This window comes from Lissotriton helveticus, chromosome 7, assembly GCF_964261635.1.
Source record: "Lissotriton helveticus chromosome 7, aLisHel1.1, whole genome shotgun sequence".
Lineage (NCBI taxonomy): Eukaryota > Metazoa > Chordata > Amphibia > Caudata > Salamandridae > Lissotriton > Lissotriton helveticus.
Window position 1 is genome coordinate 1,964,163,609 of NC_136068.1, and position 25,843 is coordinate 1,964,189,451.

Consider the following 25,843-nt stretch of genomic DNA (forward strand, 5'->3'; position numbering starts at 1 on the left):
ATAAAATTATCTCCCTATTACCAAGCTGTCGCTAACACCAGTTAGCGACAGCTAACAGGAGATAGCGACCATCTTGGGCCCCACTTTGCATGTCAGTGATATTTATCACTAATGACATGCAAAGTGGGCGTGCCAAGATGTTAGCGACTGGAAACAGTCGCTAACATCGCTATCTCCTATTACCAACTTTTGGAGATATTTGCGCTAAGCGCGAATATCTCCAAAAGCTAACACCTGCCCTGAGCAGTTCTTAGCCATGTTATCCAATGGGAGGTGGATAACATGGCTAAGAGCATTTGCTCGATAATGCATGAATATCGCTGACTTTTCAGCGATATTCATGCATTGCGGGCGTTTTTTATCGCATTTGCGATAAACCTTGCTAATAGCAAGGTTTATCTGCGATAAAAATCGCCGATGTGCGGTGATAATTTTTGTCTCTAAACAAGTTAGAGACAAAAATTATCGCTAGTTGTTGGTAATATGCCCCAGAATTTGTTATCGCATCTGTTACTGTGTTTGTAAAGAATGTTTTTAAATGTAGAAAATCTCTTATGATGTGAGTGTATAATGAGCACAACGCAGTGATCGGCTCTACTTTTTATAATCATGCTACGATTGTATTTTAACGGATTTTTATGGTCTGATAATTCCATTTAAATTTTAATGTGCTTTTATGATTATCTTATTCAAGTAATCTAATAAGCTTGTTTGATTTGATTTTTGATCAAATAATGTGGTAATATCGCTTTTGTAATTAATAGTAATACCGCATTAGGTGTTTATTACCGCAACATGACAAGCTCCACCGGTTAGATAACGATGTAAAACCTCCTAGTTCACCCTCCATGATCTACAAGAAGTATTCACAGTATTGTCCCGGCACAAATGTCCAGAAGATTTACCTGGAGTGATTTGTGCAGAGAGAACGTGTGGAATTTGAATATAAATTGTAATCCAGTATCAAGTGCAAGCTGCCGTATGTGCCCGATCTGGGGTCATTGGGGCATTGGTAATGAGTCGTTCAGTATGGACAACAATCTAGAACCCCCCCTCCAGAAAGCTGCTGCTGTGACAGCACTGATGGTGAGGATACTGAAGGCTCTACCTTGTACTCTGGCTGGGAAACGTCGCCTACAATGCGGTTGTTACATCGCAGTTTTTAGAACGGAAGTCGTTACAACGACTTACGCTGGATGGCGCTCTAGGACAAGGAATAGTATAATTTACTATCCAACACCTTCCCTACTGTATGTAGACTGGAGCTGGAATAGTAAATGATACTACTCCTAAGTCCAGCGTCACTCCAACGCAAGTCGTTGTAACGACTTGCGTTGTAAAAACCGCGATGTAATGGCTTGCGATGTATTAGCATGCGTTGTAATGTCATACAGCCCTCTGGCTCCGTGACACTGCTGACGGTGAGGATACCGAAGTCTCTACCTTGTACTCTGGATCCATGATGGCTCGGTGGATGATGTCGTTCTCGAGAGCTGCAATCAGATGGTCTTCCTTCCCGCTCGAAGGGCCCAGGAGAGCAGACAGGTAGATCCATCTCACCTTCTTCTTGGAGTAGCTTTTAAAATCGTCCTAAAGAGAGATGTCACTGAGAGTCATTCCATGGTCCATGGACAGCAGAGGAGGAAGTCAACTCACAACTGTTGAACAATACTCTACTCTTTCTGTCTCTAGACTACAAGATGGAAGAGAACCTTATCATAGAAACACATTTATGATCCCTGGGAACTTGACCAGTTGTAGAGAGTCATGGAAGACTGTTCTTATCTTATAGTTACATTTTTCCCCTGAAAGTCTGTTCATTGGAATAAGGACATTACCGCTCTCAAGGACAAACAAACTAAAACTGAAATAGTGATGTGGAACCGCTGTAGAATGTAGTGAACACTGTAAATTGAATCAACAATATTTCTGGTGCTCAAGGACCAGCCTTATTCTAAGTGCGGCGGTAGATCTGAATTGGGTAAAAACAGTGTTTGCACTGATTTTTCATTCGGAGTCGGGGCAAATTTCATTTAACCATGCACTGTCCTCCAGGCGCTGTCTACTGGAATCTGCGTGTTCAACGCACTTTGCAAAGTCAAGCACCACAATGTACTACTGGTTGCAAAGGCTGTTAGTGCACATTACTCACCATATGAACCAGAGAAACCCTAATCAGTTGCAAAACAATGTAATCATCTTTGCCGCTCTCCTGTGCCCTTCCCACCCCCGCACGATTGTTGTGGGGATGTTGATGAGGGGAGGGGTTTTCTTACCGGAAGTAGAATAATGGGCTTACTCTCTTCTGCTTGCTTTTCTTTAGTGCCTCTTTTACACTTCATTTGTGGTAACATGCAATGTGAGTTCCCTGTGATTGGGCATTGATCGCTGTTAATGCCTGGTTTCGTACTACGATTGGATAATCGCCTGCGGAAGGTAATTCACCTGTACTGTTGCACCGTACCTTGAGCATTGCACTGATCATAATAAAAACATCTTTGAAGAACCACTGTCACCATGCTATGAAGAGTGCTCACCCTTCGCTCTCAGAGTCTGGAAACCGGAATATCATCGAGAAAAAATGTAGCGTCCTAAATATTATTTACATAATATTCCCACATTGTTCATAACAAAACATCTACATACATTGTATTATTATTATTATTATTATTATTAGAATTTATATTGCCCAACAGCTACCCAGAAAGGGTTTCCCGGCGCAGACAGAGAAGCCATGTCAAGGTGGAGCCGGGCATCTTATTTATCGAACAGCCAGGTTTTAAGCAACGTACGGACATTGGAGAAGCTTGTTTAATTTCTAAGCGAGACTGGGCGGGAATTCCAGTAAGATGGCCCTGGATATGTGAAGGGTTTTCCTCCTATTCGTGTTAGTTTGTATTTAGGGACCAAAAAACGGCCGTGGGAGGCTGAACTTAGATTTCTGGATGGAGTGTAGGGTTTGGCCAAAGTGCAGAGGTAGTTGGGGGCTGTTCCAGATTTAATTTTGTGCATGTAGGTGAGTGTTTTAAATTTCACTCGATTTTCAATGTTTAGCGAGTGTTGTTTACGTCGGAATGCGGAGATCGATTCTCTTTTTGGTACTTTGCATAAAAGTCTGACTGCCGCATTTTGGGCCATCGGTAACCTGTGGATAATCTGCTCGTTTGAGCCAACATAGAGGACGTTTCCATAGTCTAGCCGAGAGGTAATTAAGGCATTGACTGCAGTTTTTTTGTTGTTTCTGGTAGCATCCAACAGATGTTTCTCAGCCATTTGATGATGGAAGAACAAGTGGCCGCGACTTTTACTGAATCACCATGCATATTCAAAGTGTCATCAAGGAGTACACCTAGGTTTGGCACTTGTGATGCGGGGGTAGGAAGGGTGCCCGTTTTGTCTGGCCAATGTTGAAGGCGCCAAAGATTTTTTTGCTTTCCCAGTATTAGTACCTCTGTTTTTTCTCCGTTCACTTTTAGGAAGTTAGATTGCATCCAGGCTGCTATGTTAGTTAGTTCTGTCTTGAGTATGGAGATGTCATTGGGGTTTTGCGCAGATAGTGAAAACATGATTTGAGAGTCATCTGCGTAGGAGTAGATTGACAGCCCGGATTTTTCAGCCAGCTCCGCTAAAGGTTTTACGAAGAGATTGAATAGTAGCGGGCTTAAGATGGAGCCTTGTGGTACACCATGTGCAAAAGAGTACGTTTTGGAGCAAGCGTTCTGGGAAAAACTTGAAAAGTTGTGTTTGAAAGGAATGCTTGAATCCATTTGAGAGCTGCTCGGCCTATTCCTATTTCGCTCAGTGTGTTTATGAGCACAGTGTGTGAGATGGTGTCAAAAGCGGCGCTCAAATCTAAAAGAATGAGAGCCACCGTTTCTCCTCTATCTAAATTCTGGCGGATAGCTTCCGTAACACCTCGGAGGGTGGTTTCAGTCGAGAAGCCAGCTCTGAAGCCTGACTGTGAGGGATGGAGTAAGTGATGTGTTGCTACATATTGCGTCAGATGTATATGAATGTGTTTTTCTAAAATATTTGATAGAATCGGAAGCAATGATATGGAACGATAGTTTTTGGTATCGGCAGGGTCTGCATTTGGCGTTTTTAATAGTGGGTGGATCATGGCGTGTTTCCATGTGGGAGGAATCACTGACTCTTTAATCGATGCATGGGTTAAGACTGATAGCACTGAGTGATTTAGTTGTTTGAGAATGTTGGCTGGAAGTGGGTCCTTCGGTGATCCATATTTAATTGATTTCAGAAGTGCATCCACATTTTCCGTTGTAAGGCGGGGCCAGTCAGTTAGGACGTAGTCCGCGTCGCTTTGACTCTATTGTTGCACAGCAGGGGGATGAGGTGTCACTGGCATAGGTGCATTGGTGCTCGCTGAGCTATCATGTACATATTCTTGTGAGACAATCTCTTCATATATTCCTTCAACTTTATTTAAAAAAAAGGCTGCTAATTCCTCGCATTTGGTTTGGGTCAATATTGGTGGTTTGGCTCAGGTGTCCGAGCCGGCAAGTTCTTTTACTGTGTTAAACAATGTTTTTGCACAGTTAGACGCATTATAGATGGTTAAATTCACAAATGCGGCGCAAGCTTGTTTACATTCTTTGTGATATTTGCTCAAAGCTGTTTTATAGGCCTGTTTGGTGGATTGGTCATAGTCTCACCTCCACCTTCCTTCAAGGATCTTGCAGCTAGTTTTTAAAATTTTTATAGAATCGTTATACCGATGGACGGTTCTTTTGTATTTTATGGTGGGGAGGCGGGTGTCAATGGCTTCTGGAATCCAGTTATGACCGGTCTCAGCGAGGGGGGCAACTTTTTGCTCTAGGATTGGTTTATGGGCATCAAGACATTCATTACATTTGTCGATGTCTAACTGTTTCCAGTTTCTCCGTGTTTCCCCTGTTCCTTTGGCGTTATTAGAGGTATTCTTGTCGTATGGAGGGGTCAGAGTGAAGTTTATCTGATAGTGGTCAGACCGACTAGTTGGTAAGCAGGGGAGCGGATGATTGTATTTAGATTAGAGAAAATGGGATCTAAGGAATGTCCGGCTATATGGGTGGGACCGGAATTTAGTAGCTTGAGGCTTAGAAAAGCCATGTCAGAGATAAGTCTGGTACTATTTTTACAGGTAGAGTCTTCCAGATGTAGATTTATGTCTCCTAAGAATGTGAAATTGGAATTTTTTGTAACAAAAGATGAAATCTCTTCCATAAAAGTGGGGATCCAGTTAGCAAGGTGCTCTGGGGGTCGATATATTAGCACTCCTGAATAAGTGAAATTGGGGGACAAAGTACGTTTAAATAGTGCAGCTTCGCAGGCAGTAATAGGTGGCTGCTCCAGAGTGCAGCAGAAGTTTTTTTTTAATATTACCGCAATCCCCCCCCTATGCTTTTTGTTCGATCCATCTTGCAATAGCATAATTGGAAGGTAGGGCTCCTGCTATGTCAGGCCCTGAGCTCTCATGGAGCCAGGTTTCCGTGAGGAAAACCACATCCGGTCGGTCATTCAAGAGTAGGTCAAAAATATTAGCTTTGTGTTTGGGGAGCAAGCGGCAGTTTATGCTTGTCATGGTGTATGCTTTGGAACGGGGGTTATTTGTTTACCAGCGTGTGATGCATTTACGTCATCATAAGGGGTGAAGTGAAATCCGCAATGTGTGCAGATTAACCGCATGCGTGCGGCCGTTTTTCCCACGGTATGCGGCAATTTGCGAATTACCGCGTTACATGACGAGCTCAGCTCGTCATCAGCACACGGTAGGTAACGCTGATGACGAGCTGAGCTCGTCATCAGCATGGAAGGGGTTAAAGGATCAGTGATAGTGAGGGCTCCGGCGCAATTGGGTGTTAGAGAATTATTAAGGGCCTTCAGAAAGTCGGAGTCATATTCATAAATCCCCGTCTTACTTGCCTGTTTTTGCATAGGTGGATTGTTTTTTTTTTTTCTCTTTGTAGTGCCAGGGGTCCTGGCCATGGGCCCGGGCCAGGCGCGGACGGGCGCAGACGGGCTTGCCTTTGGCGCGTACACTCTAAGGTGTCCATTAATCCCTAACTGTGCCCAACAACTAGCCCGCTGCCTGCTCCGATTACCTCCAAGATGGCGGCGGTTTTCTGCGGCAGTCACCGGTGTTGCCCAGCGTCCCCTGATCAGCTCCTAGTCGTCTGAATCAGGTAAGCTGAGAGCAACAGTGCAGTTTTTAAAATATTGCGTGAAGTTTTGAAAATAAAACAAAGTACAAACAAAGTACAGAGTAAGTGGCTAAAAAACGAATACTCCTGGCTTCCGCCTCAGGAGTTACTGACTTGAAAGATTTTGTAAACAATATTTAGGACATAATATTTACGTTGGAAGATATATTTATATGTGATATTATGATATACAGTCTGTCAGAAATGGGGTTGCCAATTCTACAGGGGGTAGCATGGAACAGAGCCGGCAGGCCAAGCTTCAGAGGACAAGTGAAACATCCACGCAGTACCCACATACGACACACCAGGCACACCACAAAAGAGACATGACACCAGTTCGAGTTGGAAAAAGAGCAAGATCTGTATTCTCTCCAACCTGAGAAGGTAAAGCACAAAAACAGTGGTAATCACAACAGGGCGCCAACCGGCACCAGAGCAAAGTAAATCCGGGGGATTATTTACAAGGGAACAATGGGAACAATGGTTAAGTACATGAGTCCACGGCTGAAATAAAAAAAAAGAATGTGCGGTCGTAGCATGAATCCTAGATAGTCTATGTGATGGAAAGAAAGAAAAACTAATGAAGCCCCAGGGCGATCTCGCGGGGCAAACTCAGGCCTTCATCCTTGGCCTCAACCTAGAAATCAGCTGTAAGGGTCAAATACAACATCAAGCATGAATACCCAGCAGGGCCTGCATCCGCATCTCCTGGGGAAAGAAACAGGCGGCACCTGGCCTTAACAGCTGGCAGAGGCATAAACATTTCATCAAATAGGCGTACCCATCTCATGGAGCAAGAATGAACTTTACACTATCAGCAGTGTCCAGATGAGGGAAGAACACTAGGCGTCGGCCTGTGGGCAGATCCGGGTAAGATAAACATTAGGCAGGCAAGCACGACACGCCTGGACTCAGTAGGCCGGTACCCCTGGGCACATGTCAGTGGCCACAACAGCTTTAGCCACGGATGGAACACCTTTAATAAACCCACAGGGTTATTGTGGAGGAAGCCGTGCTGTTTTATTACAGGTGTTCCTGGCCCATGAGTTAGGGCCACGCCTTATGTTAAAGCTGGGAGCTTAGGTTACTGCGCCCCCTGCCCAGGATTGGTTGTGTCCTGTTGGCCTAATTCACATTGAACCTGGGGGCATAAACCGTAGTCAGGGAAAACAGTAGGCATAACATCAGCATAGGATGACACGCTAGTATACCTTGGCAACAGGACACACCCAATCCTGGGCAAGGGGCGCAGTAACCTAAGCTCCCAGCTTTAACATAAGGCTTGGCCCTAACTCATGGGCCAGGAACACCTGTAATAAAACAGCACGGCTTCCTCCACAATAACCCTGTGGGTATAAACATCAGGCGTAGCTTGTGAGGCATGAACTCTTCCAGGGACACCTTAGGGGAAACAATAACACATGGGGCATAGAACTTTAGGCCTACGAACCTCAGCTTAGGGCAAACCCTCCCCGGGGCATAGACATGCAGATTGGCAAACACACAGGGTACACACAGGGTAACTTGCAATAGCATAGATCGCAGTCAACAGGGAGCACAAGGAAATGACATGGGACATCAGGCTGTCAGCATGGACCTCAGTAACACACTTCACTGTAGGCAGTTAATCAGCATTTCCTTAACCAGGGATCACCATGTCATTATGCACGGATAGCCAGTTCCTTAGGGCTCAGGTAACACTCTGTGATAGCAACCTTTCAGCTCCTTTCCCTTCCCCTTACCAGGGATTAATTCTACCAACTGTCCATCACTAGGGGCCTAACTAATGTCCAGGCCCTGTTCGGAGGATGATCCCAGCACAACTGAGGCCAACGGGGCCCCACCAACAGTCTCCACGGGGCGGGCACCGACCCTGTGCCCCAGCACACCCCCCAACCCACTATGCGGCCGAGTCCCCACTCACCGGCAGTGCAGGGCCTCTCTCTCCCGCAGTCACCGGAGGGCTCTGCTCCGGTGCGGGAACACGCGGGGGCTCTCCCTCACTCAACGGAAGCCCCGCAACAGACAACACGTTTCCGGTATTCCCCCCGGCCTCCCCCTGCTCCTGGGAACCGGGGCTTCTGATGGCGGGCACGAGGCTCCAGGCGACTTCTTGAGCCTCCAATGTGACCTTACCAGCGGGGGCACAGACCGGCGGGGTGGCCCTGGCTCCGGTCGCTCTCCACGGGCTTCCGAGGCGGAGGGGGGTAGGCACCGACAATGCGCCTCGAGGATCCCCCTCCGTGCTCCTGCAGCCAGCTGCGGGGCTCGCAGCAACACTCGGGGCACTCCTTAACCGGCGGAGGCGGCGTAGGCTCCCGCGCTCCGCTCTTCCACACGGCGGCGTCACTCGGGTCCCTCCTGGACCTCAGTAGGCCTCTTCGGCTGCCTCCTCCGCACACCCGGGGCTCCCTCCTTGCCACGGGAGCCCCGCGACACCGCTGGCGGGCTTCTTCCGGCTTCCTCGGGCTACCCGGGTGGCAGCCAATCACTACGCGGGGGCTGGGGGGCACGGCCAGTGATGTCGCGTCTCCCCCGTCACGTGATGCAGGCCCGGTCAGCTTCAGGGCCTAGCGCAGCCCTCTCCTCACTCCAGCGGCCCTCTCCTGGTACCGGGGGCCGCCGCGACGACAATGGCAGCAGCAGGGGGCTCCTCGCTATCGCGCCGGGCCGCGGCGGTGATTCTGGGTCCCAGGCGCAATCCACCGGCAGCGCCACAGACTTCACGGCGCCCGCAGTGATGACAGCAGCCACGAGTGGTAGGCTCCCTTTCATTAATTATTTATACCGCCAAAAGCGCGCCAAAACGCGGGGTAGGCTCCCGCGGCGCTATCTCCTCAGCAAAAGGGCGCAAACACGTGGGGAATGCACCCACAGCGCTATTCACGGCGCCCAGCTCCTCTCTCGGGCCACACAGCTTCCAGGGCCCTGGGGCTCCAAGGGGCACAGTGCTTTCGGTGCCCACGGCGCTTGAAGGGCCAGCAGCGCTTCAGCAACAGAGCAGTTCCTTAGGGGCACACTCCTTCACGAGGATAGCGCTTGACAGGCACACATCGAAAAGGGGGGGGGCGACAGTCCCAGCAGCAGGCCCAGGGGTCTCCAGGTAACTCTCCTCACCTCCTGGGGGGGGGCTGTCCTCAGCACTCCTTCCCTTTCAGGGTGCTTCTTCACGCAGCGCTGGCGTGGTGCAAGGTCCCACAGCTATCGGGACCTCGGGGGGCCCTCCTTCCTCAGGGGCCCTGGGGACAGAGGAGTAGCACTACTGGGCCAGGTCAACAGGTAGTGGGGGCATCATCAAAGCAGGGTGGTAGGCTCTCACCATCCCCACTGCAGCGTGGCCCTCCTCCCACACAGCAGCCTTGAACTCCTGCAGTGGGGCTTCACAAGCCCTGGGGGCAGTGGGGGGGTCCTAGATGGGTGCAGGAGTCCAGCACACAGGCCCAAGTGGTGGTATCCCCTCTCAGCAGGTCCCCTCGCATTCCTGTCCCAGCTCTGTCTCTCTGCATGGTGGCACATCCCCCTTACTAATACCCTCCTCCAAGGCAGTGCCAGAACCTTCTAGAATATTGGCAAAACTGGCCTAAACTGGCTCAGGGGGAGGAGTAAAGCACCCTGGGTGCCAGGCTTTCCCTCCAATAGCTAGGTGTGACTGGGTACCTGACGACTAGACTGCTAACCTCCTGCAGTCAGGTGGCACAACGCACAGCCTGGGCATCCATTTTAAAAACACAGCATTTCACCAGGGTCCATTTTACAAGGGGGAATTGAAAAGAGCTCACATCATTGCATGGCATTACTTATTAACAAGGTGTCTCACACCACTCATGGCCTATACAGGTTTATTACCATGGGGGAGACATTTCAAATTAGGGGGGCAAAAAGTGAAAAAGTTTGGGGGAGAAGGGCCAAGTCCAACACAGTCAAACAATGCTATTTACCTATGTATTGTTCCTTTATTGTCCCTCCGTAGCATAGCTTTGGATTTAGTTAGAAGAAGGTAGACACATTAGTGGCTCATGGGAGCTGCATTGCAAGGTCCCTCAAGCTCAGAATAAGTAGACCCCAAGGGGCTCTCCAAGCTTCTGTCACTCAGAATCGGTTCACTTCAGACAGAGGAAGTGCAAGATTCCCTCGACCAGAAGAGGCTCACTACAGACAGAAACAGTGCAAGCTTCTCTCGCCCAGAAGAGGCTCACTACAGACAGAAGCAGTGCAAGCTTCCCTCGCCCAGAAGAGCCTCACTACCGACAGAAACAGTGCAAGCTTCCCTCACCCAGAAGAGGCTCACTGCAGACAGAAGCAGTGCAAGCTTCCCTCACCCAGAAGAGGCTCATTTCAGACAGAAACAGTGCAAGCTTCCCTCACCCAGACGAGGCTCACTTCAGACAGAAGCAGTGCAAGCTTCCCTCGCCCAGAAGAGGCTCATTTCAGACAGAAACAGTGCAAGCTTCCCTCGCCCAGAAGAGGCTTACTACAGACAGAAGCAGTGCAAGCTTCTCTCGCCCAGAAGAGGCTCACTACAGACAGAAACAGTGCAAGCTTCCCTCACCCAGAAGAGGCTCACTGCAGACAGAAGCAGTGCAAGCTTCCCTCACCCAGAAGAGGCTCACTGCAGACAGAAACAGTGCAAGCTTCCCTCGCCCAGAAGAGGCTCACTGCAGACAGAAGCAGTGCAAGCTTCCCTCCCCAGAAGAGGCTCACTTCAGACAGAAACAGTGCAAGCTTCCCTCGCCCAGAAGAGGCTCACTACAGACAGAAGCAGTGCAAGCTTCCCTCACCGAGAAGAGACTCACTACAGACAGAAGCAGGCAAGCTTCCCTCGCCCAGAAGAGGCTCACTGCAGACAGAAACATTGCAAGCCTCCCTCGCCCAGAAGAGGCTCACTACAGACAGAAGCAGTGTAAGCTTCCCTCGCCCAGAAGAGGCTCACTGCAGACAGATGCAGTGCAAGCTTCCCTCACCCAGAAGAGGCTCAATGCAGACAGAAACAGTGCAAGCTTCCCTCACCCAGAAGAGGCTCATTACAGACAGAAGCAGTGCAAGCTTCCCTCGCCCAGAAGAGGCTCACTACAGACAGAAGCAGTGCAAGCTTCCCTCGCCCAGAAGGGGCTCACTGCAGACAGAAACAGTGCAAGCTTCTCTCGCCCAGACGAGGCTCACTGCAGACAGAAACAGTGCAAGCTTCCCTCACCCAGAAGAGGCTCACTGCAGACAGAAACAGTGCAAGCTTCTCTCGCCCAGAAGAGGCTCACTACAGACCGATGCAGTGCAAGCTTCCCTCACCCAGAAGAGGCTCACTGCAGACAGAAGCAGTGCAAGCTTCCCTCGCCCAGAAGAGGCTCACTGCAGACAGAAACAGTGCAAGCTTCCCTCACCCAGAAGAGGCTCATTACAGACAGAAGCAGTGCAAGCTTCCCTCGCCCAGAAGAGGCTCACTGCAGACAGACAGGTGCACAAAAACCGACAGTGCAAGCTTCCATCACCTGGAACAGGTAGACAACAGAGAGACAGGTGCAGTAAAGTCAGCAGTGCAAGCTTTAATTATGCGAAACATGTACAATGCAGTCAGACAGGTGCAGTAAAGCCTGCAGTGCAAGTTTTCATTACCAGGAACAGGTACAATGCAGACAGACAGATGCAGTATTGCGACTTATATAGCGCACTTATCACCCGAAGGCATCAAGGCGCTTGCCTTGGGAACCCGTCCTGGCTTTTCCCTGTGAGATAACCCCTACTGGGTATCCCCAGGGTGAAAGCCAGGCATCCCGCAGCGGGTGGGCCGCTGTAGTGGAGATTAAGCAACTATGGTAAGGTCAGGTCAACGGTGCGAGCTTCCATCACCAGGAACAGGTAGAATACAGACAAACAGGTGCAGTAAAGATAACATTGCAAGCTTCCATCATGCAGAACATAAACACTACAGACAGATAGTGCAAGCGTCCATCACCCACAACACAGTGGCGTAGCTAGGGGGTGGCGGGGGGGGGTCGGTCCACCCGAGGCGGCACCATTGTTGAGGCGGCGGCGGCCTTTATACTTTATTTGGGACCGTGTTGCGCCGGAGCGTGTTTGCAGGATACAGAAGTGGCGGGCTCGCAGCAGCACGAGTTCATAGCGCCATAAGCCTCCTTTCGAGGCGCTCCAAGTGAACACTCGCGCTCAGGGATGCGCTCCCGGTGGTCACTTTGCTCTCATTAGCAGGAGGTGAGAGTAAATCTCTCTCTCTTCCGACTTTGGCACAGGCAGTATCCACTGCGGCCTGTCAGAGATAAGAGTGCGTGAAACGGCACAAATGACCCTGAGATCAGATCTGAGGCCGCAGCAGTGACACGTAGAATTAAAGGGGCGCAGAACCCCCCCGGCTGCCCCCCTTCCGTCTTGCGTTCTCAATTCTTCTCATTCACTTGATGTTTTGTTATTTTGTGCACGTGATGCGCTTTTTGTCTCCGTTCACTCAAAGCAAAACCGACCTGTTTGGAATCGCTTGCTGTCAATGGACGGTGAATATCTTTAGGTGTATTTGCTGCTTGACAATGCTTTCCAGTCTAGATCGATGCCTGTAGCCTTATTGTGTAGCTGAGGTTATTCTGATAGGTCGTCTCCTTGAAAACATTTGTCTCAGTTTGGGATAAATGCATGTTTTGCATTCGAATTGTGATCTTCATGTAAAGCGCTCTGAAACCTTCGGGTCTAGCCAGCGCTATATAAAACCTTTCAAATAAATAATCGTGTCTGCAAAACTGTGCAGTAGGGTTAGCGCCAACACGGAATTCATGCTCAAAGAACATTTGAGCGCTTTATTCCCCATTGATTACTGCAGAACTGAAACACGGGTGGAAATTCACATTCAAATAGTGTTTGCACCGTGGTGTATTTTTTGTGATCACAACAACACTTGGAATAAAGTCACAAGCAGCAGAATGTTTATCTAAGATCGAGGTAACTATTAGCAGCAATACTACGTGTCTCTCGGACATCTTTCAAGTGCCCACCGTCCTTTTCCCCCTGCACCCCCCCCCCCCCCCAAGGGGCGGCCCGTCTGAGGGATGCCCCGGGCGCCACAGCTCTAGCTACGCCCCTGCCACAAAAGGTACAGTACAGACAGACAGACAGACAGTTGCAGTAAAGCCAACAGTACAAGCTTCCTTCACCTGGAACAGATACACTACGGATAGACAGGTGCCGTCAAATCAGCAGTGCAAGTTCCCTCACCAAGGGACAGATGCAGTACAGACACCAGCAGCAGTGCAAGCTTCCCTCAACTAGAACAGGTACAGTACAGATAAATACCCAGAAGAGGTTCACTACAGACAGACATTTGTAGTAAAGCTAACAGTACAGGTTTCCATCACATGGAACAGGAACAGTACGGATGGACAGGTTCCTTACAGATGGGTGGGTGCGGTAAAAAAAACTGCAAGTTCCAATAACCCATAACATATGCAGTACAGACTGCGGCAAATCAAGGCTCCCTCGCCAGTTGCAGTGCAGACAGGAGTGCAAGCTTCCATCACCAAGAAAAGGTGCAGTACTGTGAGCAATGCAAGCTTTTCGCACCCAGCAGAGATGCAGAGATGCAGTGATAGCTTCACTCACCCAGAAGAGATGCAGTGATAGCTTCCCTCACCCAGAAGAGATGCAGTGATGGCTTCCATCACCCAGAAGAGATACAGTGATGGCTTCACTCACCCAGAAGAGATGCAGTGATGGCTTCACTCACCCAGAAGAGATGCAGTGATAGCTTACCTCACCCAGAAGAGATGCAGTGATGGCTTCACTCACCCAGAAGAGATGCAGTGATAGCTTCCCTCACCCAGAAGAGATGCAGTAATCCCTTCCCCACCAAGAAGAGATACAGTGATGGCTTCACTCACCCAGAAGAGATGCAGTGATAGCTTCCATCACCCAGAAGAGATGCAGTGATGGCTTCCCTCACCCAGAAGAGATGCAGTGATAGCTTCACTCACCCAGAAGAGATGCAGTGATGGCTTCCCTCACCCAGAAGAGATGCAGTGATAGCTTCACTCACCCAGAAGAGATGCAGTGATAGCTCCACTCACCCAGAAGAGATGCAGTGATAGCTTCACTCACCCAGAAGAGATGCAGTGATGGCTTCCCTCACCCAGAAGAGATCCAGTGATAGCTCCACTCACCCAGAAGAGATGCAGTGATAGCTCCACTCACCCAGAAGAGATGCAGTGATGGCTTCCCTCACCCAGAAGAGATGCAGTGATAGCTTACCTCACCCAGAAGAGATGCAGTGTTAGCTTCACTCACCCAGAAGAGATGCAGTGATGGCTTCCCTCACCCAGAAGAGATGCAGTGATAGCTTCCCTCACCCAGAAGAGATGCAGTAATCCCTTCCCCACCAAGAAGAGATACAGTGATGGCTTCACTCACCCAGAAGAGATGCAGTGATAGCTTCCATCACCCAGAAGAGATGCAGTGATGGCTTCCCTCACCCAGAAGAGATGCAGTGATAGCTTCACTCACCCAGAAGAGATGCAGTGATGGCTTCCCTCACCCAGAAGAGATGCAGTGATAGCTTCACTCACCCAGAAGAGATGCAGTGATAGCTCCACTCACCCAGAAGAGATGCAGTGATAGCTTCACTCACCCAGAAGAGATGCAGTGATGGCTTCCCTCACCCAGAAGAGATGCAGTGATAGCTCCACTCACCCAGAAGAGATGCAGTGATAGCTCCACTCACCCAGAAGAGATGCAGTGATAGCTTCCCTCACCCAGAAGAGATGCAGTGATGGCTTCCATCACCCAGAAGAGATACAGTGATGGCTTCACTCACCCAGAAGAGATGCAGTGATGGCTTCACTCACCCAGAAGAGATGCAGTGATAGCTTACCTCACCCAGAAGAGATGCAGTGATGGCTTCACTCACCCAGAAGAGATGCAGTGATAGCTTACCTCACCCAGAAGAGATGCAGTGATCGCTTCCCTCACCCAGAAGAGATGCAGTAATCCCTTCCCCACCAAGAAGAGATACAGTGATGGCTTCACTCACCCAGAAGAGATGCAGTGATAGCTTCCATCACCCAGAAGAGATGCAGTGATGGCTTCCCTCACCCAGAAGAGATGCAGTGATAGCTTCACTCACCCAGAAGAGATGCAGTGATGGCTTCCCTCACCCAGAAGAGATGCAGTGATAGCTTCACTCACCCAGAAGAGATGCAGTGATAGCTCCACTCACCCAGAAGAGATGCAGTGATAGCTTCACTCACCCAGAAGAGATGCAGTGATGGCTTCCCTCACCCAGAAGAGATGCAGTGATAGCTCCACTCACCCAGAAGAGATGCAGTGATAGCTCCACTCACCCAGAAGAGATGCAGTGATGGCTTCCCTCACCCAGAAGAGATGCAGTGATAGCTTACCTCACCCAGAAGAGATGCAGTGTTAGCTTCACTCACCCAGAAGAGATGCAGTGATGGCTTCCCTCACCCAGAAGAGATGCAGTGATAGCTTCCCTCACCCAGAAGAGATGCAGTAATCCCTTCCCCACCAAGGAGAGATACAGTGATGGCTTCACTCACCCAGAAGAGATGCAGTGATAGCTTCCATCACCCAGAAGAGATGCAGTGATGGCTTCCCTCACCCAGAAGAGATGCAGTGATAGCTTCACTCACCCAGAAGAGATGCAGTGATGGCTTCCCTCACCCAGAAGAGATGCAGTGATAGCTTCACTCACCCAGAAGAGATGCAGTGATAGCTCCACTCACCCAGAAGAGATGCAGTGATAGCTTCACTCACCCAGAAGAGATGCAGTGATGGCTTCCCTCACCCAGAAGAGATGCAGTGATAGCTCCACTCACCCAGAAGAGATGCAGTGATAGCTCCACTCACCCAGAAGAGATGCAGTGATGGCTTCCCTCACCCAGAAGAGATGCAGTGATGGCTTCCCTCACCCAGAAGAGATGCAGTGATAGCTTCACTCACCCAGAAGAGATGCAGTGATGGCTTCCCTCACCCAGAAGAGATGCAGTGATAGCTTCACTCACCCAGAAGAGATGCAGTGATAGCTCCACTCACCCAGAAGAGATGCAGTGATAGCTTCACTCACCCAGAAGAGATGCAGTGATATCTTCCCTCTCCAGAAGAGATGCAGTGATAGCTTCACTCACCCAGAAGAGATGCAGTGATAGCTCCACTCACCCAGAAGAGATGCAGTGATAGCTTCACTCACCCAGAAGAGATGCAGTGATATCTTCCCTCTCCAGAAGAGATGCAGTGATGGCTTCCCTCACCCAGAAGAGATGCAGTGATAGCTTACCTCACCCAGAAGAGATGCAGTGTTAGCTTCACTCACCCAGAAGAGATGCAGTGATGGCTTCCCTCACCCAGAAGAGATGCAGTGATAGCTTCCCTCACCCAGAAGAGATGCAGTAATCCCTTCCCCACCAAGAAGAGATACAGTGATGGCTTCACTCACCCAGAAGAGATGCAGTGATAGCTTCCATCACCCAGAAGAGATGCAGTGATGGCTTCCCTCACCCAGAAGAGATGCAGTGATAGCTTCACTCACCCAGAAGAGATGCAGTGATGGCTTCCCTCACCCAGAAGAGATGCAGTGATAGCTTCACTCACCCAGAAGAGATGCAGTGATAGCTCCACTCACCCAGAAGAGATGCAGTGATAGCTTCACTCACCCAGAAGAGATGCAGTGATGGCTTCCCTCACCCAGAAGAGATGCAGTGATAGCTCCACTCACCCAGAAGAGATGCAGTGATAGCTCCACTCACCCAGAAGAGATGCAGTGATAGCTTCCCTCACCCAGAAGAGATGCAGTGATGGCTTCCATCACCCAGAAGAGATACAGTGATGGCTTCACTCACCCAGAAGAGATGCAGTGATGGCTTCACTCACCCAGAAGAGATGCAGTGATAGCTTACCTCACCCAGAAGAGATGCAGTGATGGCTTCACTCACCCAGAAGAGATGCAGTGATAGCTTACCTCACCCAGAAGAGATGCAGTGATAGCTTCCCTCACCCAGAAGAGATGCAGTAATCCCTTCCCCACCAAGAAGAGATACAGTGATGGCTTCACTCACCCAGAAGAGATGCAGTGATAGCTTCCATCACCCAGAAGAGATGCAGTGATGGCTTCCCTCACCCAGAAGAGATGCAGTGATAGCTTCGCTCACCCAGAAGAGATGCAGTGATGGCTTCCCTCACCCAGAAGAGATGCAGTGATAGCTTCACTCACCCAGAAGAGATGCAGTGATAGCTCCACTCACCCAGAAGAGATGCAGTGATAGCTTCACTCACCCAGAAGAGATGCAGTGATGGCTTCCCTCACCCAGAAGAGATGCAGTGATAGCTCCACTCACCCAGAAGAGATGCAGTGATAGCTCCACTCACCCAGAAGAGATGCAGTGATGGCTTCCCTCACCCAGAAGAGATGCAGTGATAGCTTACCTCACCCAGAAGAGATGCAGTGTTAGCTTCACTCACCCAGAAGAGATGCAGTGATGGCTTCCCTCACCCAGAAGAGATGCAGTGATAGCTTCCCTCACCCAGAAGAGATGCAGTAATCCCTTCCCCACCAAGGAGAGATACAGTGATGGCTTCACTCACCCAGAAGAGATGCAGTGATAGCTTCCATCACCCAGAAGAGATGCAGTGATGGCTTCCCTCACCCAGAAGAGATGCAGTGATAGCTTCACTCACCCAGAAGAGATGCAGTGATGGCTTCCCTCACCCAGAAGAGATGCAGTGATAGCTTCACTCACCCAGAAGAGATGCAGTGATAGCTCCACTCACCCAGAAGAGATGCAGTGATAGCTTCACTCACCCAGAAGAGATGCAGTGATGGCTTCCCTCACCCAGAAGAGATGCAGTGATAGCTCCACTCACCCAGAAGAGATGCAGTGATAGCTCCACTCACCCAGAAGAGATGCAGTGATGGCTTCCCTCACCCAGAAGAGATGCAGTGATGGCTTCCCTCACCCAGAAGAGATGCAGTGATAGCTTCACTCACCCAGAAGAGATGCAGTGATAGCTCCACTCACCCAGAAGAGATGCAGTGATAGCTTCACTCACCCAGAAGAGATGCAGTGATATCTTCCCTCTCCAGAAGAGATGCAGTGATATCTTCCCTCTCCAGAAGAGATGCAGTGATATCTGCCCTCTCCAGAAGAGATGCAGTGATCGCTTCCTTCATCCAAAAGAGATGCAGTGATAGCTTCCCTCACCTCGAAGAGATGCAGTGATATCTTCCCTCTCCAGAAGAGATGCAGTGATATCTTCCCTCTCCAGAAGAGATGCAGTGATCGCTTCCTTCACCCAGAAGAGATGCAGTGATTGCTTCCCTCACCCAGAAGAGATTCAGTGTGTGGGAAACTGGGTTCTCTTGTAGTGCCCTCCCACTTTTTGCCTGTTGTTCTATCCAACTTTAACTGAGGTGTACTGGGTCACTGCTAACTGGGATCCCAGTACCAGTCTCCTCTCCCGAACACTGCACCACTATTGGCACAACTTCAGCACTCCTGTAAGCCCCTTTCCCCCCATCCAACGCAACCTCAAGTAACCCCTATGTGCTATTTGCTTCTAAGCACTATATTGCAGTTTGACTGAAGAGATCCTCTGCACAGTCTGATCCCTAGTAGAACAAAGTGTATATTCAATTAGGCTAATATTTTAGCAATGTAATTACTGAGACTATCTTGGGACAGATTTAATTGATGCACTTTATTATTGTGCTTGAACTGTGGAATTACTAACTATGGCACGCTGGCACTTTAACTCGCAATATGTGCAATATCTTGCTATAGTAATTATTGACTTTTTAATAGAGAGCTTTATGTTTTAGATTTTATGCGATTGTGAAAATGTTTTGATTATAATTATTTTTATTAATCACGCAATAAAGAATTTTTTTAAATGATTATATTGCTGTTTAATCTTTCAAAATTCAAATCTCAAGTTCTTCATGTTGGATTTTTGTTGTTTTAGTCTTTTTTTTTTACTCATAAATATACTCTTTATTTTTCTAAACAAGTATAGAGTCTTTCTTTGTGTTTTCACTGTGTTACTGTAATTAATGTGTTGCCCATATACATTACACATTACCGCTTAGGTTAAGCCTGTCTCCTCTGTGCCAAGCTACCAAAGAGTGAGATCAGGTTAATGTTTGCTGTGTATCTGTTTAACCTGACTAGAATTGTGGCTCCTACTTGGACAGGGTATATACTTTGACAACCAGAAACCTTAATTTCTAACTGGCATGCCTTAGCGGAGACTTACATATATAGTTATGGGACTTATGTACTTTCACAATAGTGGTAGTGACAAAGTTGTGTGAGCAGTGTTTGCACAGCTTGTTCAGTCTCCAATGGAAGCTGAAGGCCGTGCTTTCACTTTGTCACACACAGAGTTGCACAACCGGTGCTCTTATGCGAACAGCTCACCTTACATGCCCTGGGTACTGGGCACCATATACTAGGGACTTAGAAGTAAGCTAGCACGTGCCAATGGGGAAATCCAATTAAGCCTGCCATTTTAAAAGGGAAAGAACACTGCCAATCAATCAATCAATCAATCAATCAGAGCATTTGTATAGCGCACTACTCACCCGGAGGGTCTCAAGGCGCTGGGAGGGGGGATCCGCTACTGCTCGAATAGCCAGGTCTTGAGCTGCTTCCTGAAGGCGAGGTGGTCCTGGGTCAGGCGGAGGTGGGTCGGAAGGGAGTTCCAAGTCTTGGCGGCCAGGTAGGAGAAGGACCTTCCTCCTGTGGTGGCTCTTCGGATGCGGGGGACGGCGGCGAGGGCGTGGCTGGTCGATCGAAGCTGGCGCGTGGGAGCGTAGAAGTTGAGGCGGCTGTTGAGGTATCCTGGTCCTTGGTTGTGTAAGGCTTTGTGTGCGTGGGTGAGGAGCCGGAAGGTGATTCTCTTGTTGACCGGGAGCCAGTGCAGGTCTCTCAGGTGTCCGGAGATGTGGCTGCGGCGGGGGATGTCCAGGATGAGTCGTGCTGAGGTGTTCTGGATCCGCTGGAGTCTCTTCTGGAGTTTGGCGGTGGTTCCGGCGTAGAGGGAGTTGCCGTAGTCCAGACGGCTGGTGACGAGGGCCTGGGTAACCGTCTTCCTGGTCTCGGTGGGGATCCATCGGAAGATCTTGCGTAGCATTCGCAGGTTGTGGAAGCACGACGAGGAGACGGGGTTGACTTGTCTGGTCATGGAGAGGGAGGAGTCCAGGATGAAGCCCAGGTTGCGTGCGTGGTCAGTTGGTTTGGGTGCGCTGCCCAGGGCGGGGGGCCACCAGGAGTCATCCCAGGCGGAGGGTGAGGATCCTAGGATGAGGACTGAGGTCTGGACAGCAGACCTCGGTGCACTCTCAAAGTAAAAAAACGGGAGACATTGTCCTACATGGGAAACTAAGGGCCAGATGTAGGAGCCAAAATACCGGTCGGTAATGGCCGATTTCGGCCGTTACCGACCGGTATTTATGATTCGACATGTAGGGGCCATTATTTTACAGAATCGGTAAATTTACAGATTCGGTAAATTTACCAATTCTGTAAAATACCGAATCTGTATTTTTACCGATTCAGTAAATCCACATGTAGGTGACACTCCTAAGAGTGCCACAGGCCCTTAAGAGTCGGTATTTTACCACCCAATCCTATTGTGTGGTAAAATACCAAATTCAAGTGCGCATGCACATCTGTGCATGCACACCTGTGCCATGTGGCACACAGACATGCCCTTAGGGCATGTCTGTGTGCCACATGTCACACATGCCTGTACTTGGGGTGCTAGAGGGTGTCAAAGTGACACCCCCTGCACCCTTGCAGGATTCGGTATTTACCGATTCGGTAAATACCGAATCGGTATTGCCCATTGATTCCTATGGGCTTCAAGGCCCATAGGAATCAATGGGAAATACCGATTCGGTATTTACCGAATCGGTAAATACCGATTGTTACCAATTCGGTAATTCCAAATTAAAAAATACCTACATCTCCCACCTTCTAATTTACCGATTCTTAAATACCGAATCGGTAAAATTCGGTATTTATGAATCGGTAAATTAGAATTACCAACATCTGGCCCACAGTGGGGTAAACCAGCACAAAAGCATGCTTTCTTACAGTTGGTCATTAGTTGTTAACACTCCCTCTAGGGGCAAATGGTGTTAGTGAAGCCTTGAAGCTTCCCTGGGTGTGAGGGGTGTTCATGTGAATTACAATGCTGTGGGGGGGGGGGTGACTTCAATATGCAGATCTGCACATAGGATCCAGCTACTCTGATGACCTGTGCTCATTTGCAGTAGGATGAATACAAATCCAAAGCTGGTTTATGGTAAGGAATAAGTATTGTGATTTACAAAAAACTCTTGAGAGTTATGAAAATAGTTGATGCAACCCTGCTATGCATCAGGACTATCGGTGATTGGGAAGATCAAGTATGTAACTATTTCTATTTTTAGGGGACTATTTTTTAGGTGTATTTTCACATGTGAAAGGTAACAATTTAGTTGCTCAAACTGAAATTGTCCAATGTCGAGAGTGGGCTGGTCGTTTGCTAGGGTGAGAGGGAGTATAATTTGAATGACATCTCAACTGATCACTGGTGAAAGAATGTTGCTTTGTAGACCCTAAATATGTGTGTATTTTCTGTATGATATTTGTTTGGAAAACAAAAGGCTGGAAATACAAATAAAGCTGTTATAGGCCAAACCTAATAAAATGCTAAACTGAAAAAAATAGAAAACAAAGGACAGGCCGTCTCCAACTGCCTTCATTCTCTTGCAATTCAGGAAGGACCAGAAAATTCACCTCTTCTTTATTTTTATTTTTTTTTAAATCCTTTGTGTAAAATCCTCATTTGCCTGACCCTCGTACCAAAGAAAAACGCCAACCACCTTAGGTGTCCTTAGCCAAAGAGAAAGATCGTAATCCTCTCCCACACCCGGACACAGGTACCAAAGTGGCGGGAGATGAAAACCAGGAGTACCTGGAGGGATGAGGGATAGGGTGGAGTGTAGACCCACGCATACTCCATCAAGGCATATTTCAGCCTGTCGGACCAAATATGCTATCGGGCGGGACCACCAAAGGTCCATGGAGTATTTTAGGCATAATCATCGGAACTGGGGGAAAATAAAAAAAACGGAGATCCTAGCTCCACTGAACCAGCAAATTCCAAAAAGATAGATTACGTTTACTGCCGTTATCTACCTTTGATGTATCATATATTGACATTAGCCAGCCTGCATGTGATGGTGCTTTGGTGTCAACCCAGAATTTGCAAATCTGTGGTCTCGCAAGGAGAATTGCATAAAACAGGAAGGACTTTGCCGGCCCGGAGGCGCTCTCGTCCAATCCAAAAATTATTAACGGCATCGTAAAAGATAAAGATGTATTAAGGATCGAGTCCAATGAAGCCTTAACTTCTTCCCAAAAAGAACTAATGAGGGGACATTCCATAAACATGTGAACATCAGAGGCTTCGGGAAGGTAACACTTATTACAGCATTTTCCTGGCAGAAATTTGGATAGCCGTAGAGGGGAGAGGTAGGCTCGATGTAGCGTGAACAGGTGTTTTCGCCTCAATCAAGCTGGTTTGACAGTTTTATACAAGAGAGTGAAAGATCTTGTCCATGGGCCCGATTCACAGAACTAACTTAAGACAAAATCCTAAACTTACTACTTTTGGTATTCACAGAAGTTAGGATTTTGTCTTAAGTTTGTCTTAAAACAGACTTAAGACAGACTTAAGACAAAATCCTAACTTAAGTCTGTCTTAAGTCTGTCTTAAGTCTGTCTTAAGACAAAATCCTAACTTCTGTGAATACCAAAAGTAGTAAGTTTAGGATTTTGTCTTAAGTTAGTTCTGTGAATCGGGCCCCATAAGTCCTCGCATTAAAGGCCCATGTCACCTCCCCATTGCTCTTCGGGGAGAGTGAACTCCGCGTCCACCTCCTCCAAAATGGTCCAATACCAAATGGCTACCTCTTTACCCCCTGGTTGCCTCTCTACCAGCTGTTGTTCCAAATTACTGATCTTCCCCAATTGGACCCTTTTCCTGATCATATCCCGGGACCAGCTAACAAGTTGTATATATTTGAATCTGGATAAAGCCGGACCTACCCTGTCATAAAGCTCCTCCCATCTTAACATTGACCCTCCTGCTAACAGCTCACCCCATCTTACAATCCCTTCATCCTTCACAGGGACTGCAAGACTATCCTTAAAACATGGAGGGAGCCCAGGGGAGTCCCAAATAGGGGCAAAATTTGAAAAGTAGGCCAACCTATTCTTGTTTTTATCTGTACCCAGGCTCTTGCCAGTGATTGTGAAATCTTTAATCTCACCTTTTTAAAAAACTTCTGGTCCCCGAACTTAAATAGGAATCCATCAATTGGCAAATCCGCCCCAATTAACATGGCCTTAAACATTTTCCCATTGGATGAGCTTGATGGAGTTTTTAACAACATCCTGGAATGTGACAATTGGAACGCCCATGCGTAGTATTGTAGGTCTGGCAGTGCAAGCCCTCCCTTTTCCCTCCTCCTTCTCAATTTCTTCCAGGCCAACCTGGTTGCCTTGTAGTTCCAGACAAAAGAATTGATTTCCCGCTGACATTTTTCCAGTTGTTTAGAGTCAAAGGCAAGTGGGATGGTATTAAAAATGAACGTGAATTTGGGAAGGATGGACATTTTTACTAAGCTTGTTCTCCCTAGTATAGTCAGTGGGAGAAAGGTCCAAGATTTTAAAAGCTTCCGACATTCTTTAAAGACCAGGTCTAAATTAGTCTGTGCAATATTGCCGACCTCCTGAGTGATCCGTATTCCCAGATAGCGCATAGAGGGGGTCAGTGCAAGCTGTGTGTTAGCAATGTTCCAAGTCATTATCTCGGTTTTCCCTGCGTTAATTTGGTACCCCGAAATCCGCCCAAATTCCTCCGCCCTTTTAACAACTATGGGAAAAGATTGAACAGGATCGGTTGTGTAAATAAGAATGTCGTCTGCATAGATGCCTATCCGCTTTACCCATCCTCCAAACTCAAAAGAGGGGATGTTGTGCTCTTCTCTCAAGATTTGCACAAAAGGCTCAATATACAAGTTAATTAGGAGGGGAGAAAGCGGGCACCCCTGCCTAGTACCTCTCGTGATTTTAAAGGGCTGTGTCAGGGTGCCATTAACCAACAGTCTAGCCCTAGGGGCCATATATAGGAGATCAATGACTTGACGGAAGTTGGCCCCAAAGTTGAACCTTCTCATTACCGCGGCCAGATAGGGCCAATTAACCCTATCAAATGCCATGGTGGCGTCCAAAGTGAGTGTGGCCAGAGGGAGAGAAAAGTTGGAAGCGATGTCAATAGCACCGACCAGGTCGTGCAAGCAGTGATCGCCCCCCCCCCACCTGGGGGATAAGCAGCGGAGAGTCATCCATAGGCGGTTAAACCGGGACACCCGGGAGCGGTCCCAAGCCGCGAGCGGAAGTGCTCGTAGGCAGTGGCTACAAAGGGACGCCTTCTCCTCACACAATCACCGCCAATTGACATCATCGAAAGGCGGCCGACCTCGCATCAGGAGGCAGACCTCGCACCGGTCCTGACGATCATCACCAACCGGGCTGCCTGGCCCTAAGATGGCCAACCGCTCACAACTGCAAGTCCCACTAAAGCTACAGGTGAGCCCAAAGCGGGAAAAAAAGGCCCCCGCTACACGAGACCGCTGCCGCAGCTAGTGGACCCCAACATCATCCCACAGGGGCGCCTCCCACCGCCCTCCACGCTAGTACCTGACACTCGCTCTCAATCAGGGTTGCCTGACCTTAATATGGCCGCCACCCGGGGCATCACTGAATCAGAGAAACTGGACCTGATCCGCCCGTTCTAAGCCCACTCTTGACCTGACTCGACCTAAGTATTTGAACAGGGCTCTCGGACCTGCTCTGCCCATTTCAAGACCCTTAGACCTCTTGCTTCCAAGACTGTAACTCTGGCGAGCTAAGATCACTCCGATGAGCTAATTGGGCAGGGAAACCGGTCTGACAAATGCATTAACATCAGCGTATCAATTTCTCACAGCCTAGGGACTTCAGAGGCCCTTATCGACAGCGCCTCCCACCAGTACTCGCAGCAGACCACTCACTCACCTAACTCACCGCCACGCCCGACTTCCGATGCTACAGCTCGCCCCGGGACATGCTGACCACCGTTCTTGCCAGAGCTGACTTCATCGGACTCCAAATGTCCCCAGGACCCCGGCGGTAACCCCCTATTTCACTGGACAGCTCTCCCCTACCCCCCTCGTGAAGACCGACCACACCCCACGCCACCTTCCCCATACACTATTTCCCCAGAGCATACCCGCTACCTCTACACCGATTCCATCAACCCTGCACCCCTCCGTCCTACTCACCCCCCTTTCCTGCCACGGAGGTCTCGCCTCCCCCTCAGCCCAGCTAAGATGCCCCCGGCCGCACAATTGGACACGCATCTCTGCCCCTCCTCTAACCACCTATCTCCTCAAGGGCAGAACACCTTCGCTATAACATTCCCACGCAGCCTGTCCTTCAAAGCAAAAAAACTCTTCAAACAGAATATAATTAGGCTACACCCCAAAACGCTAGTTGTTGACACCTACCACTGCACAACTAGAGGACAGAGGAAAATGGACTTCATTT

At 48.9% G+C, this 25,843-nt stretch overlaps 1 protein-coding gene across 1 annotated transcript in view; it reads right to left on the bottom strand.

Moving 5' to 3' along the window:
• LOC144770986 (putative cation-transporting ATPase 13A4) overlaps positions 1–25,843 on the bottom strand; it is a 722,230-nt gene that overhangs the window by 430,004 nt on the left and 266,383 nt on the right. Inside the window, exon 3 of the mRNA XM_078655855.1 lies at positions 1,444–1,590. Within this exon, the coding sequence (XP_078511981.1) occupies positions 1,444–1,590 (147 nt within the window). The remainder of the gene's footprint in view (positions 1–1,443; positions 1,591–25,843) is intronic.